The sequence below is a fragment of the Pristiophorus japonicus genome, chromosome 16 (genome assembly GCF_044704955.1).
Source record: "Pristiophorus japonicus isolate sPriJap1 chromosome 16, sPriJap1.hap1, whole genome shotgun sequence".
Lineage (NCBI taxonomy): Eukaryota > Metazoa > Chordata > Chondrichthyes > Pristiophoridae > Pristiophorus > Pristiophorus japonicus.
Genome location: NC_091992.1, coordinates 123,891,694 through 123,909,215, shown reverse-complemented (window position 1 = coordinate 123,909,215; position 17,522 = coordinate 123,891,694). Strand labels below are relative to the sequence as shown.

General features: G+C 46.5%; 1 protein-coding gene across 7 annotated transcripts in view; it reads right to left on the bottom strand.

The window, feature by feature from the left end:
* LOC139227162 (endonuclease V-like) overlaps positions 1-17,522 on the bottom strand; it is a 167,688-nt gene that overhangs the window by 146,713 nt on the left and 3,453 nt on the right. For all 7 annotated transcript variants that reach the window (XR_011587402.1, XR_011587401.1, XR_011587400.1 and 4 more), the window contains exon 2: positions 16,516-16,687. Coding sequence is in view for 3 of the 7 variants with exons in the window: in XM_070858226.1 (XP_070714327.1) it covers positions 16,516-16,687 (172 nt within the window). In the remaining 4 variants the exon portion in view is untranslated. The remainder of the gene's footprint in view (positions 1-16,515; positions 16,688-17,522) is intronic.

Sequence of the window (17,522 nt, the reverse complement as noted above, 5' to 3'; positions counted from 1 at the left end):
GGTAGCCAATGTAACCCCACTTTTTAAAAAAGGAGGGAGAAAGCAGGGAATTATAGACCGGTCAGCCTGGCCTCAGTAGTGGGTAAAATGATGGAATCAATTATTAAGGATGTCATAGCAGCGCATTTGGAAAATGGTGACATGAAAGGTCCAAGTCAGCATGGATTTGTGAAAGGGAGATCATGCTTGACAATTCTGGAATTTTTTGAGGATGTTTCCAATAAAGTGGACAAAGGAGTACCAGTTGATGTGGTATATTTGGACTTTCAGAAGGCTTTCGACAAGGTCCCACACAGGAGATTAATGTGCAAAGTTAAAGCACATGGGATTGGGGGTAGTGTGCTGACGTGGATTGAGAACTGGTTGTCAGACAGGAAGCAAAGAGTAGGAGTAAATGGGTACTTTTCGGAATGGCAGGCAGTGACTAGTGGGGTACCACAGGGTTCTGTGCTGGGGCCCCAGTTGTTTACATTGTACATTAATGATTTAGACGAGGGGATTAAATGTAGTATCTCCAAATTTGCGGATGACACTAAGTTGGATGGCAGTGTGAGCTGCGAGGAGGATGCTATGAGGCTGCAGAGTGACTTGGATAGGTTAGGTGAGTGGGCAAATGCGTGGCAGATGAAGTATAATGTGGATAAATGTGAGGTTATCCATTTTGGTGGTAAAAACAGAGAGACAGACTATTATCTGAATGGTGACAGATTAGGAAAAGGGAAGGTGCAACGAGACCTGGGTGTCATGGTACATCAGTCATTGAAGGTTGGCATGCAGGTACAGCAGGCGGTTAAGAAAGCAAATGGCATGTTGGCCTTCATAGCGAGGGGATTTGAATACAGGGGCAGGGAGGTGTTGCTACAGTTGTACAGGGCCTTGGTGAGGCCACACCTGGAGTATTGTGTACAGTTTTGGTCTCCTAACTTGAGGAAGGACATACTTGCTATTGAGGGAGTGCAGCGAAGATTCACCAGACTGATTCCCGGGATGGTGGGACTGACCTATCAAGAAAGACTGGATCAACTGGGCTTGTATTCACTGGAGTTCAGAAGAGTGAGAGGGGACCTCATAGAAACGTTTAAAATTCTGACGGGTTTAGACAGGTTGGATGCAGGAAGAATGTTCCCAATGTTGGGGAAGTCCAGAACCAGAGGTCACAGTCTAAGGATAAGGGGTAAGCCATTTAGGACCGAGATAAGGAGAAACTTCTTCACCCAGAGAGTGGTGAACCTGTGGAATTCTCTACCACAGAAAGTAGTTGAGGCCAATTCACTAAATATATTCAAAAGGGAGTTAGATGAAGTCCTTACTACTCGGGGGATCAAGAGGTATGGCGTGAAAGTAGGAAGGGGGTACTGAAGTTGCATGTTCAGCCATGAACTCATTGAATGGTGGTGCAGGCTAGAAGGGCTGAATGGCCTGCTCCTGCACCTATTTTCTATGTTTCTATGTTTCTAAGTCAACCTCCTCATCCCCAGAATCAACCTAGTGCACCTTCTCTGAACTGCCTCCAAATCCTTTCGTAAATATGGAAACCAAAACTGCACGCAATATTCCAGGTGTGGCCTCACCAATACCTATATAGCTGTAGCAAGACTTCCCTGCTTTTATACTTCATCCCGTTTGCAATAAAGGCCAAGATACTTGCTGTACCTGCATACTATATCCTTTTGTTTTTCATGCACAAGTACCCCCAAGTCCTGCTGTACTGCGGCACTCTGCAATCTTTCTCTACTTAAATAATAACTTGCTCTTTGATTTTTTTCTGCCAAAGTGCATGACCTCGCAATTTCCAACACTATACTCCATCTGCCAAATTTTTGCCCACTCAGTTAGCTTGTCTATGTCCTTTTGCAGATTTTTTATGTCCTCCTCACACATTGCTTTTCCTCCCATCTTTGTATCGTCAGCAAACCTGGCTACATTACACTCAGTCCCTTCTTCCAAGTCGTTAATATAGATTGTAAATAGTTGGGGTCCCAGCACTGATCCCTGCGGCACGCCACTAGTTACTGGTTGCCAACCAGGTAATGAACCATTTAACCCGACTCTCTGTTTTCTGTTAGTTAGCCAATCCTCTATCTATGCTAATATATTACCCACAACCCCATGAACTTTTATCTTGTGCGGTAACCTTTTATGTGGCACCTTGTCAAATGCCTTCTGGAAGTCCAAATACACCACATCCACTGATTCCCCTTTATCCACCCTGTTTGTTACATCTTCAAATTTGTCAAACATGACTTCCCCTTCATAAATCCATGCTGACTCTGCTTGACCGAATTTTGCTTTTCCAAATGTCCTGCTACTGCTTCTTTGATAATGGACTCCAACATTTTCCCAACCACAGATGTTTGGCTAACTGGTCTATAGTTTCCTGCTTTTTGTCTGCCTCCTTTTTTAAATAGGGACATTACATTTGCAGTTTTCCAATCTGCTGGAAATCCAAGGAATTTTGGGAAATTACAACCAATGCATCCACAATCCCTGCCGCTACTTCTCTTAAGACCCTAGGATGCAAGCCATCAGGTCCAGGGGATTTATCTGCCTTTAGTCCCATTATCTTACTGATTAGCAGTCCATTTTATTGCACGCTCTGTTTGCACCTCAATCTTTGAAATTAATTATTTTCTTTCCCATGAAACATCACCTTTATTTATAAAATTTTTGCTTATAAGTGACGCTTGTATATGTATCTTTTTTTTTTAAACCTGGTTTATAGTCAGCTAATTGTATTTTTCATCATCTCCCTTTCCTACATCATCATCATCATCATCATGATCATAGGCAGTCCCTCGGAATCGAGGAAGACTTGCTTCCACTCCTGAAGTGAGTTCTTTGGTGGGTGGACAATCCAATACGAGAGCCACAGACTCTGTCACAGCTGGTATAGACAGTCTTTGAGGGAAGGGGTGGGCGGGACTGGTTTGCTGCACGCTCTTTTCGCTGCCCGCGCTTGATTTCTGCACACTCTTGCCGTTGAGACTCGAAGTGCTCAACGCCCTCCCGGATGCTCTTGAAGATGTCCTTGTAACGTTTCCGCTGCCACCTTTGGCTTGTTTGCTGTGAAGGGGCTCCACATAGAGCACTTGCTTTGGGAGACTTGTGTCTGGCATGCGAACTACGTGGCCTGCCCAGCGAAGCTAATCGAGTGTAGTCAGTGCTTCAATGCTGGGGATGTTGGTCTGGACGAGGACACTGATGTCGGTGCGTCTGTCCTCCCAGGGGATTTATAGGATCTTGCAGAGACACTGTTGGTGATATATCTCCAGCGACTTGAGGTGTCTACTGTACATCGTCCATGCCTCTGAGCCATACAGGGCAAGTATTACTACAGCCCTGTAGACCATGAGCTTGGTGGTAGATTGAAGGGCTTGGTCTTCGAACACTCTTTTCCTCAGGCGGCCGAAGACTGCACTGGCGCACTGGAGGCGGTGTTGAATCTCCACATCAATGTCTGCTTTTATTGATAAGAGGCTCCCGAGGTATGGGAAATGTCGAGGGCCACGCCGTGGATCTTGATGACTAGGGGGCAGTGCTGTGAGGCGAGGACAAGCTGGTGGAGGACCTTTGTCTTACGGATGTTTAGTGTAAGGCCCTTGCTTTTGTATGCCTCAGTAAATACGTCGACTATATCCTGCAGTTCAGTCTCAGAATGTGCACAGACGTAGGCATCGTCCACGTTCTGTAGCTCAACGACAGAGGTGAATCACTTGCATACAGACTGAATGAACTCCCCCTATGTAATATCGCAGAAATCATAGCGAAACAACATGTGGTCCAATTCTGTTAGCCTGTCCTTGATCCTGTTTAATTGACTTACTGCCCTAACATTTTTTGGTATTGACACAGGACAAGTTAACATGACCGCTGTATGCCCTTGAATGTGAAACGCTAAACACGGGTTTAAGAGCTGTCACCTGTGAGTAAATATTTTTCATCAATAGTCTTCAGCAAATGAAGCCAATTGGCAAAAGAGTTGATGTTAGAAACAGCTGCCCAAAATGGAGATGGCCTCCGTTTGTATTAAAACTGTGACCCATTCACGTGGACTTCTCTCTTTCTGATCACAACCTCACATCTAACATCTCCCTGAAGCTGTCAGCCCGTCCACATTATTTAAACTACAGCTGCTAAACTGTTCTTTAGGGGGGAAAAAAGATTTGCATTTATATAATGCCTTTCACGACTACTGGACGTCCCAAAGTGCTTTACAGCCAATGTAGTATGTACTTTTGAAGTGTAGTCACTGTTGTAATGTAAAAAACACAACAGCCAATTTGCTCCCACAAACAGCAATGTAATAATGACCAGATAATCTGTTTTTTCAATGATGTTGATTGAGGGATAAATATTGACCAGGACACCAGGGATAACTCCCCTGCTTTTCTTCGAAATAGTGCCATGGGATCTTTTACATCCACCTAAGGGGGCTGACGGGGCCTCGGGTCTCATCCGAAAGACGGCACCTCCGATAGTGCAGCACTCCCTCAGCACTGCACTGGAGGGTCAACCTAGATTTCTATGCACAAGTCTATGGAGTGGGACTTGAACCCACAACCTTCAGGCTCAGAGGCGAGTGCTGCCCACTGAGCCACAGCTGACACTTACGAATAAAATAATCTTTTCATCATTGATGTAATCCTTGGGCAGATGGTATTTTGTACTGTTGCACAGCTACAAGAAAAAGTCATGAGGTAATCATTGAGAAAAAATAGTTTATTTAATTTTCCCACATGCAGTTCATGTACAGTACAGCTCTCCTCCATGCAGCCTGCTACAGATCATTAGCCAGGGCATCATGAGATGATGGATTCTGCACGACTGAACTAAAACAGCTTTGCGCTTGTTTAGTTGGAACTGTGCCTGACAAAAGTTGATTCCAATCTCCACTGAGGTAAATTGGGTTGTAAATACTTTATCCTGTGGACCTACCAAACATAAAACATTCATCGCCTTGTTAACTGTGAAGCGAGTGCTCATGCCACTAACAAGCCACTTGGCCTCATACTGAAGGCTTTCAACTCGATACAACCGATACAGCTCACTTGCTTATACAACTCGGATCTGGGTGACTGGATAATAAAATAAATCAAATGTCACACATCTGTGTCAGGTGGATGCAGCAGATTAACAGTGCAGGAAGGAAAACAATTCCCAGAAATTAATTTTAAGAAAATTACTAAACATGGTGAACCAAATCCCTCTTCTCCCAGTTGATTTTTATCCTCCTTGCACAAATATGGAGTTAAGTACTATACTAACTTGTTTCAATGCATTAATTCGGCCTGGGCAAATTCTGAATTGTATGGCATGTTTTCACAGTTTGAGCACAAAGATGAACTTCCAAGCACCAAAATAGTGTAATTTGTATGTTAAGAAATCTGTAAGACTTGGGATATGTTTTAATGAGAAAGTGCCAAACATTGTTATTTGTTATAAATCAGTGAGACTTGCTGCATCTTCACATATTACATCTGTCAATACCGGATGTGCGAGGCTGATGATTACAGCTCACTCTCATAAGAACATAAGAATTAGGAACAGGAGTAGGCCATTTAGCCCCTTGAGCCTGCTCCGCCATTCAACAAGATCATGGCTGATCTGACCGTGGACTCAGCTCCACTTACCCACCCGCTCCCCATAACCCTTAATTCCCTTATTGGTTAAAAATCTATCTATCTGTGACTTGAATACATTCAATGAGCTAGCCTCAACTGCTTCCACAGATTCACAACCCTCTGGGAGAAGAAATTCCTTCTCAACTCGGTTTTAAATTGACTCCCCCGTATTTTGAGGCTGTGCCCCCTAGTTCTAGTCTCCCCGACCAGTGGAAACAACCTCTCTGCCTCTATCTTGTCTATCCCTTTCATTATTTTAAATGTTTCTATAAGATCACCCCTCATCCTTCTGAACTCCAATGAGTAAAGACCCAGTCTACTCAATCTATCATCATAAGGTAACCCTCTCATCCCCGTAATCAGCCTAGTGAATCGTCTCTGTACCCCCTCCAAAGCTAGTATATCCTTCCTTAAGTAAGGTGACCAAAACTGCACGCAGTATTCCAGGTGCGGCCTCACCAATACCCTATACAGTTACAGAAGGACCTCCCTGCTTTTGTACTCCATCCCTCTCGCAATGAAGGCCAACATTCCATTCGCCTTCCTGATTACCTGCTGCACCTGCAAACTAACTTTTTGGGATTCATGCACAAGGACCCCCAGGTCCCTCTGCACCGCAGCATGTTGTAATTTCTCCCCATTCAAATAATATTCCCTTTTACTGTTTTTTCCCCCCGAGGTGGATGACCTCACACTTTACGACATTGTATTCCATCTGCCAAACCTTAGCCCATTCGCTGAACCTATCTAAATCTCTTTGCAGCCTCTCTGTGTCCTCTACACAAACCGCTTTCCCACTAATCTTTGTGTCATCTGCAAATTTTGTTACACTACACTCTGTCCCCTCTTCCAGGTCATCTATGTATATTGTAAACAGTTGTGGTCCCAGCACCGATCCCTATGGCACACCACTAACCACCGATTTCCAACCCGAAAAGAACCCATTTATCCCGACTCTCTGCTTTCTGTTAGCCAGCCAATTCTCTATCCATTCTAATACATTTCCACTGACTCCGCGTACCTTTATCTTCTGCAGTAACCTTTTGTGTGGCATCTTATCGAATGCCTTTTGAAAATCTAAATACACCACATCCATCGGTACACCTCTATCCACCATGCTCATTATATCCTCAAAGAATTCCAGTAAATTAGTTAAACATGATTTCCCCTTCATGAATCTATGCTGCATCTGCTTGATTGCATTATTCCTATCTAGATGTCCCGCTATTTCTTCCTTAATGATAGTTTCAAGCATTTTCCCCACTACAGATGTTAAACTAACCGACCAAAGTTACCTGCCTTTTGTCTGCCCCCTTTTTTAAACAGAGGCGTTACATTAGCTGCTTTCCAATCTGCTGGTACCTCCCCAGAGTCCAGAGAATTTTTGTAGATTATAACGAATGCATCTGCTCTAACTTCCGCCATCTCTTTTAATACCCTGGGATGCATTTCATCAGGACCAGGGGACTTGTCTACCTTGAGTCCCATTAGCCTGTCTAGCCTACCCCCCTAGTGATAGTGATTGTCTCAAGGTCCTCCCTTCCCACATTCCTGTGACCAGCAATTTCTGGCATGGTTTCTGTGTCTTCCACTGTGAAGACCGAAGCAAAATAATTGTTTAAGGTCTCAGCCATTTCCACATTTCCAATTATTAAATCCCCCTTCTCATCTTCTAAGGGACCAACATTTACTTTAGTCACTCTTTTCCGTTTTATAATATGTTTTGCGCAAGTTTACCTTCGTAATCTATCTTTCCTTTATTGCTTTCTTAGTCATTCTTTGCTGTCGTTTAAAATTTTCCCAATCTTCTATTTTCCCACTAACCTTGGCCACCTTATACGCATTGGTTTTTAATTTGGTACTCTCCTTTATTTCCTTGGTTATCCACAGCTGGTTATCCCTTCTCTTACCGCCCTTCTTTTACACTGGAATATATTTTTGTTGAGCACTATGAAAGAGCTCCTTAAAAGTCCTCCACTGTTCCTCAATTGTGCCACCGTTTAGTCTGTGTTTCCAGTCTACTTTAGCCAACTCTGCCCTCATCCCACTGTAGTCCCCTTTGTTTAAGCATAGTATGCTCGTTTGAGACATTACTTCCTCACCCTCAATCTGTATTACAAATTCAACCATACTGTGATCACTCATTCCGAGAGGATCTTTTACAAGGAGATCGCTTATTATTCCTGTCTCATTACACAGGACCAGATCTAAGGTAGCTTGCTCCCTTGTAGGTTCTGTACATACTGTTCTAAGAAACAATCCCATATGCATTCTATGAATTCCTCCTCCAGGCTACTCCGTGCGATTTGATTTGACCAATCAATATGTAGGTTAAAATCCACCATGATTACTGCCGTTCCTTTTTCACATGCCTCCATTATTCCCTTGATTATTGCCCGCCCCACCGTGAAGTTATTATTTGGGGGCCTATAAACTACGCCCACCAGTGACTTTTTCCCCTTAGTATCTCTAATCTCCACCCACAATGATTCAACATTTTGTTCATTAGAGCTAATATCGTGTCTCACAACTGCCCTGATATCATCCTTTATTAACAGAGCTACCCCACCTCCTTTCCCTTCTTGTCTATCTTTCTGAATCGTCAGATAGCCCTGTATGTTTAATTCCCAGTCTTGGCCACCCTGCAACCACGTTTCTGTAATGGCCACCAAATCATACCCATTTGTAATGATTTGTGCCGTCAACTCATTTACTTTATTTCGAATGCTGCATGCGTTAGATAGAGTGTTTTAATACTAGTTTTTAAACCATGATTTTTAGTTTTGACCCCTCCTGCAGCCCCTTTACATTCAGTGGCCCTTTTTGTTTTTTGCCTTGGGTTTCTCTGCCCTCCACTTTTACTCATCTCCTTTCTGTCTTTTGCTTTTGTCTCCTTTTTGTTTCCCTCTGTCTCCATGCATTGGTTCCCATCCCCCTGCCATATTAGTTTAACTCCTCCCCAACAGCTCTAGCAAACACTCCCGCTAGGACATTGGTTCCGGTCCTGCCTAGGTGCAGACCGTCCGGTTTGTACTGGTCCCACCTCCACCAGAACCGGTTCCAATGCCCCAGGAATTTGAATCCCTCCCTGCTGCACCACTGCTCAAGCCATGTATTCATCTGAGCTATCCTGCGATTCCTACTCTGACTAGCACGTGACACTGGTAGCAATCCTGAGATTACTACTTTTGAGGTCCTACGTTTTAATTTAGCTCCTAGCTCCTTAAATTCGTCTCGTAGGACCTCATCCCTTTTTTTTACCTATATCGTTGGTACCAATGTGCACCACGACAACAGGCTGTTCACCCTCCCTTTTCAGAATGTCCTGCACCCGCTCCGAGACATCCTTGACCCTTGCACCAGCATGTAAGAACATAAGAACATAAGAATTAGGAACAGGAGTAGGCCATCTAGCCCCTCGGGCCTGCTCCGCCATTCAATAAGATCATGGCTGATCTGGCCGTGGACTCAGCTCCACTTACCCGCCCGCTCCCCATAACCCTTAATTCCCTTATTGGTTAAAAATCTATCTATCTGTGATTTGAATACATTCAATGAGCTAGCCTCAACTGCTTCCTTGGGCAGAGAATTCCACAGATTCACAACCCTCTGGGAGAAGAAATTCCTTCTCAACTCGGTTTTAAATTGGCTCCACCGTATTTTGCGGCTGTGATTTGAGTTCAGGGGGAGGGAGGTGTTGCTACAGTTGTACAGGGCCTTGGTGAGGCCACACCTGGAGTATTGTGTACAGTTTTGGTCTCCTAACTTGAGGAAGGACATACTTGCTATTGAGGGAGTGCAGCGAAGATTCACCAGACTGATTCCCGGGATGGTGGGACTGAACTATCAAGAAAGACTGGATCAACTGGGCTTGTATTCACTGGAGTTCAGAAGAGTGAGAGGGGACCTCATAGAAACGTTTAAAATTCTGACGGGTTTGGACAGGTTGGATGCAGGAAGAATGTTCCCAATGTTGGGGAAGTCCAGAACCAGGGGTCACAGTCTAAGGATAAGGGGTAAGCCATTTAGGACCGAGATAAGGAGAAACTTCTTCACCCAGAAAGTGGTGAACCTGTGGAATTCTCTACCACAGGAAGTAGTTGAGGCCAATTCACTAAATATATTCAAAAGGGAGTTAGATGAAGTCCTTACTACTCGGGGGATCAAGGGGTATGGCGTGAAAGCAGGAAGTGGGTACTGAAGTTTCATGTTCAGCCATGAACTCGTTGAATGGCGGTGCAGGCTAGAAGGGCTGAATGGCCTGCTCCTGCACCTATTTTCTATGTTTCTATGTTTCTATGTCTCCTAGTTCTAGTCTCCCCGACCAGTGGAAACAACCTCTCCGCCTCTATCTTGTCTATTCCTTTCATTATTTTAAATGAGTAAAGACCCAAGCTACTCAATCTATCATCATAAGGTAACCCCCTCATCTCCGGAATCAGCCTAGTGAATCGTCTCTGTACCCCCTCCAAAGCTAGTATATCCTTCCTTAAGTAAGATGACCAAAACTGCACTCAGTACTCCAGGTGCGGCCTTATCAATACCCTATACAGTTGCAGCAGGACCTCCCTGCTTTTGTACTCCATCCCTCTCGCAATAAAGGCCAACATTCCATTCGCCTTCCTGATTACCTGCTGCACCTGCAAACTAACTTTTTGGGATTCAACCATCCTCTGCTAAAGGCAGCACGCGGTGTCCACCGGTACACTCGCGGCCTTCCGCAAGAGGTGGGCACCGGAGGGACTGGGGTGCATCATCACGCCCGGCAACCAAATTTTAATTTGATTTTACGTTTTAAAGTTTAATTTGTTTTAATTGCCGGTGTTTTTAATGTCCCCTTCCCTTTTATAGGGGGCACTGTGGAAAAATTGTGATTTTAGTGCCCAAAAAAAAACCAAAAAAAGAAAAACAAAAAAACCCCCCAAAAAAACCAAAAAAAAGAAAAAAAGGGCCTTGTAAATGTCTGGTGTGTCACCCAGGTCGGGTGGCACGGTTTAATGTTTTATGTTTTGCAGATAAACTCCAAAAAGAGTTTCATGCACAAGTACTCCCAGGTCCCTCTGCACCTCAGCATGTTGTAATTTCTCCCCATTCAAATAATATTCCCTGGAGTCTCGGTTGCGGCCGCAGAAACGCCTATCTATTCCCCTTACAATCGAATCCGCTATCACTTATTGCTCTCCCACTCTTTTTCCTGCCCTCCTGTGCAGCAGAGCCAGCCACGGTGCCATGAACTTGGCTGCTGCTGCCCTCCCCTGATAAGTCATCCCCCTCAACAGTACTCAAAACGGTGTATCTGTTTTGCAGGGGGATGATTGCAGGGGACCCCTGCACTACCTTCCTTGCACTGCTCTTCCTGCTGGTCTTCCATTCCCTAGCTGGCTGTGGACCCTTCACCTGCAGTAAGACCAACTCACTAAACGTGCTATTCACGTCATTCTCAGCACCGTGGATGCTCCAGAGTGAATCCCTCAGTTCCAATTCCGCAACGCGGTCTGTAAGGAGCTGGAGGCGGATACACTTCCCGCACATGTCGTCGTCAGGGACATGGTACAGGAGGAGCATAACACGTGACCGAGCTCTCCTGCCATGACTTAACCCTTAGATACACTTAAATTGGCAACAACAATGCTAAAGTTTACTCACTGATATAGAAGAGAAAAAAGAAAAACTACTCACCAATCACCAGCCAATCACTTACCCCCTTGGCTGTGACGTCACCTTTCTGTTTCTTTCTACTACTTTTTTGCCTTCTCCCTGTTGCTGCACCGGCTCGCCTCAGCGACGCACCTCCTCACGCTGCCCCCGACTGCCGCCGCGTAAGGTCTTTATAGGCCTCTCACCGACCCCGGAACTCACGCCTCTCCACGCACCTCCTCGACGCTGCTCCCGACTCAGCGACGCACCTCCTCACGCTGCTCCCGACTGCCGCCGCGTTGGGCATTTATACGCAAAACTACTGCCCCAGAAACATGGTCTTCCAATTTTGCGCACTTCAATATGGGTTATCAACATAGTGGTACCAGACCAGCATGGTGGGCACTGAAAATATGTGGGCTGCTATTGTGCTATTATACACAGAAATATATGGTTAAAAATGTGTCCGATCAGAGGCAGAATGCAAAGCTCTTTAAATGTAAAATGCTACATTTCCTTTCATTAAGCGTGAGGTGCAGTGAAATGGATCTAGCCCACTTCTTCAGCTTGTGGCCATTGGCCTTCTGCCTGGTCTCCTGTAGATATCGTCCTTCCTTCTGCCTGGTCTCCTGTACATCATTGCCTTTCCTACTGCCAGGTCTCCTGCACATATTGCCATTCCTACTGCCTGGTCTCCTGTACATATCGCCCTTCCTACTGCCTGGTCTCCTGTACATATCGCCCTTCCTACTGCCTGGTCTCCTGTACATCATTGCCATTCCTACTGCCTGGTCTCCTGTACATATTGCCATTCATACTGCCTGGTCTCCTGTACATATCGCTCTTCATATTGCCTGGTCTCCTGTACATATTGTCTTTCCTACTGCCTGGTCTCCTGTACATATTGCCCTTCCTACTGCCTGGTCTCCTGTACATAACGCCCTTCCTACTGCCTGGCCTCCTGTACATATTGCCTTTCCTACTGCCTGGTCTCCTGTACATAGTGCCATTCCTACTGCCTGGTCTCCTGCACATATCGCCCTTCCTACTGCCTGGTCTCCTGTACATATTGCCATTCCTACTGCCTGGTCTCCTGTACATACTGCCATTCCTACTGCCTGGTCTCCTGTACATACCGCCCTTCATATTGCCTGGTCTCCTGTACATACTGCCATTCCTACTGCCTGGTCTCCTGCACATATTGCCTTTCCTACTGCCTGGTCTCCTGCATATATTGCCATTCCTACTGCCTGGTCTCCTGTACATATTGCCTTTCCTACTGCCTGGTCTCCTGCACCTACCGCCCTTCATATTGCCTGGTCTCCTGTACATACTGCCATTTCTACTGCCTGGTCCCCTGTACATACTGCCATTCCTACTGCCTGGTCTCCTGTACATATCGCCTTTCCTTCTGCCTGGTCTCCTGTACATATCGCCCTTCCTACTGTCTGGTCTGCTGTACATATTGCCTTTCCTACTGCCTGGTCTCCTGTACATCATTGCCTTTCCTACTGCCTGGTCTCCTGCACATATTGCCATTCCTACTGCCTGGTCTCCTGTACATATCGCCCTTCCTACTGCCTGGTCTCCTGTACATATCGCCCTTCCTATTGCCTGGTCTCCTGTACATATCGCCCTTCCTTCTGCCTGGTCTCCTGTACATACCACCCTTCCTACTGCCTGGTCTCCTGTACATCATTGCCATTCCTACTGCCTGGTCCCCTGTACATATTGCCATTCATACTGCCTGGTCTCCTGTACATATCGCTCTTCATATTGCCTGGTCTCCTGTACATATTGTCTTTCCTACTGCCTGGTCTCCTATACATATTGCCCTTCCTACTGCCTGGTCTCCTGTACATAACGCCCTTCCTACTGCCTGGCCTCCTGTACATATTGCCTTTCCTACTGCCTGGTCTCCTGTACATAGTGCCATTCCTACTGCCTGGTCTCCTGCACATATCGCCCTTCCTACTGCCTGGTCTCCTGTACATATTGCCATTCCTACTGCCTGGTCTCCTGTACATAGTGCCATTCCTACTGCCTGGTCTCCTGCACATATCGCCCTTCCTACTGCCTGGTCTCCTGTACATATTGCCATTCCTACTGCCTGGTCTCCTGTACATATTGCCTTTCCTACTGTCTGGTCTCCTGTACATATCGCCCTTCCTACTGCCTGGTCTCCTGTACATACTGCCATTCCTACTGCCTGGTCTCCTGTACATACTGCCATTCCTACTGCCTGGTCTCCTGCATATATTGCCATTCCTACTGCCTGGTCTCCTGTACATATTGCCTTTCCTACTGCCTGGTCTCCTGCACCTACCGCCCTTCATATTGCCTGGTCTCCTGTACATACTGCCATTTCTACTGCCTGGTCCCCTGTACATACTGCCATTCCTACTGCCTGGTCTCCTGTACATATCGCCTTTCCTTCTGCCTGGTCTCCTGTACATATCGCCCTTCCTACTGTCTGGTCTGCTGTACATATTGCCTTTCCTACTGCCTGGTCTCCTGTACATATCGCCTTTCCTACTGCCTGGTCTCCTGCACATATTGCCATTCCTACTGCCTGGTCTCCTGCACTAATCACCCTTCCTACTGCCTGGTCTCCTGTACATATCGCCCTTCCTACTGCCTGGTCTCCTGTACATATCGCCCTTCCTATTGCCTGGTCTCCTGTACATATCGCCCTTCCTTCTGCCTGGTCTCCTGTACATACCACCCTTCCTACTGCCTGGTCTCCTGTACATCATTGCCATTCCTACTGCCTGGTCTCCTGTACATATCGCTCTTCATATTGCCTGGTCTCCTGTACATATTGTCTTTCCTACTGCCTGGTCTCCTATACATATTGCCCTTCCTACTGCCTGGTCTCCTGTACATAACGCCCTTCCTACTGCCAGGCCTCCTGTACATATTGCCTTTCCTACTGCCTGGTCTCCTGTACATAGTGCCATTCCTACTGCCTGGTCTCCTGCACATATCGCCCTTCCTACTGCCTGGTCTCCTGTACATATTGCCATTCCTACTGCCTGGTCTCCTGTACATAGTGCCATTCCTACTGCCTGGTCTCCTGCACATATCGCCCTTCCTACTGCCTGGTCTCCTGTACATATTGCCATTCCTACTGCCTGGTCTCCTGTACATATTGCCTTTCCTACTGTCTGGTCTCCTGTACATATCGCCCTTCCTACTGCCTGGTCTCCTGTACATACTGCCATTCCTACTGCCTGGTCTCCTGTACATACTGCCATTCCTACTGCCTGGTCTCCTGCATATATTGCCATTCCTACTGCCTGGTCTCCTGTACATATTGCCTTTCCTACTGCCTGGTCTCCTGCACCTACCGCCCTTCATATTGCCTGGTCTCCTGTACATACTGCCATTTCTACTGCCTGGTCCCCTGTACATACTGCCATTCCTACTGCCTGGTCTCCTGTACATATCGCCTTTCCTTCTGCCTGGTCTCCTGTACATATCGCCCTTCCTACTGTCTGGTCTGCTGTACATATTGCCTTTCCTACTGCCTGGTCTCCTGTACATATCGCCTTTCCTACTGCCTGGTCTCCTGCACATATTGCCATTCCTACTGCCTGGTCTCCTGCACTAATCACCCTTCCTACTGCCTGGTCTCCTGTACATATCGCCCTTCCTACTGCCTGGTCTCCTGTACATATCGCCCTTCCTACTGCCTGGTCTCCTGTACATATCGCTCTTCCTACTGCCTGGTCTCCTCTACATATTGCCTTTCCTTCTGCCTGGTCTCCTGTACATATCGCCCTTCCTACTGCCTGGTCTCCTGCACATATCGCCCTTCCTACTGCCTGGTCTCCTGTACATATTGCCATTCCTACTGCCTGGTCTCCTGTACATATCGCCCTTCCTACTGCCTGGTCTCCTGCACATATTGCCATTCCTATTGCCTGGTCTCCTGTACATATTGCCTTTCCTACTGCCTGGTCTCCTGTATATATCGCCCTTCCTACTGCCTGGTCTCCTCTACATATTGCCATTCCTACTGCCTGGTCTCCTCTACATATTGCCATTCCTACTGCCTGGTCTCCTGTACATACTGCCATTCCTACTGCCTGGTCTCCTGCATATATTGCCATTCCTACTGCCTGGTCTCCTGTACATATTGCCTTTCCTACTGCCTGGTCTCCTGCACCTACCGCCCTTCATATTGCCTGGTCTCCTGTACATACTGCCATTTCTACTGCCTGGTCCCCTGTACATACTGCCATTCCTACTGCCTGGTCTCCTGTACATATCGCCTTTCCTTCTGCCTGGTCTCCTGTACATATCGCCCTTCCTACTGTCTGGTCTGCTGTACATATTGCCTTTCCTACTGCCTGGTCTCCTGTACATATCGCCTTTCCTACTGCCTGGTCTCCTGCACATATTGCCATTCCTACTGCCTGGTCTCCTGCACTAATCACCCTTCCTACTGCCTGGTCTCCTGTACATATCGCCCTTCCTACTGCCTGGTCTCCTGTACATATCGCCCTTCCTACTGCCTGGTCTCCTGTACATATCGCTCTTCCTACTGCCTGGTCTCCTCTACATATTGCCTTTCCTTCTGCCTGGTCTCCTATACATATCGCCCTTCCTACTGCCTGGTCTCCTGCACATATTGCCATTCCTATTGCCTGGTCTCCTGTACATATTGCCTTTCCTACTGCCTGGTCTCCTGTATATATCGCCCTTCCTACTGCCTGGTCTCCTCTACATATTGCCATTCCTACTGCCTGGTCTCCTCTACATATTGCCATTCCTACTGCCTGGTCTCCTCTACATATCGCCCTTCCTACTGCCTGGTCTCCTGTACATACCATCCTTCCTACTGCCTGGTCTCCTGTACATATTGCCCTTCCTACTGCCTGGCCTCCTGTACATATTGCCCTTCCTACTGCTCCATGAGCAGTGGCAGACCTTCCAGTTGTCTCAGCCCTGACCCTGTGTCTCTCCCTGAATCTCTTCATCCTGCTACGCTCTCACCCCACCCTCCCCTTCAAAAGCCTCCTCAACAAACTATTATCATCATTTGCACCAAGTTCCCCTAAATCTTTTACTCTGTCTCACCATCTGCCTCTCCTCTGTGAAGTGCCTTGGGATGTTGACTATGTTAAAGGTGCTATATAAATGCAGGTTGGTGTTACTTTACCAGTGTGGTCTTTGCACACGGCTAGCATCACTTAATAAATTTTGTATATAAGTCAGCTATAGTCTTTCCAAGTTTTGTGTCTGAATTTACCTGAAGATCAGGATAACTGAGAACCACTAATGAGGCACAAGCATTGACTTCATCTCCCTTGATGTAAGATAAATCCACACCTCCGACACGCTCTAACCCTTCAAAGCCCTCATTACTCTGCCAGTCTTCAGTGTTGTGGTCAATCATCTGCTTCTTCAGCTCTATCTGCTTCCTGTTAGAAGGAAGTTACGGTCAATATTTGAACAACACATCAAAACCATAAATAATTCATGGTAACAAATTCAATCAAACATTACAAGATGGATTTAGAAAACTGCCAAAATTGGTGGACCAATGCTGCCATGTGGGGGAATCTAGAACTAGGGGGCAGTTTCAGAATAAGGTGTCGCACATTTAAAACGGAAATGAGGAGGAATTTCTTCTCTCAAAGGGTCCTGAATCTTTGGAATTCTCTGCCCCAGAGAGCTTTGGAGGCTGGGTCATTGAATATATTTGTGGAGATAGACAGATTTTTGAACGATAAGGGAGTCAAGGATTATGGGGAGTGGGCAGGGAAAGGGAGTTGAGGCCAAGATTAGATCAGTCATGATCTTATTGAATAGTGGAGCAGGCTCGAGGGGCCAGGTGGCCTACTCCTGCTCCTATATCTTTTCTTATGTGTCAATACAGGCTGATGCAGAGGTGCTTGGCTTCTGTGCATGTCTGGTGTTGTGGGGCCTTTTAATCAGATTCAGATATTCAGAGTGATCAATTTTAAGAATGCAAGCATTCCACTCCCTTTGCTTGCAGCCCTCTACCTGCTTGCTCCCAGCTGCCCATCTGGAGAAGGCAGCCCTCGTGCACACAATGGATTAGCATAGTCCTGTAACCTTGATGCCACTATACAGTGGGAACGGTAGCATAGTGGTTATGTTACTGGACTAGAAATCCAGAGGCCTGGACTAATGATCTGAAGACATGAGTTTAAATCCCATCACGGTAGCTGGAGAGTTTGAATTCAGTTAAATCGTCGCTGGCAAGGCCAGCATTTATTGCCCATCCCTAAT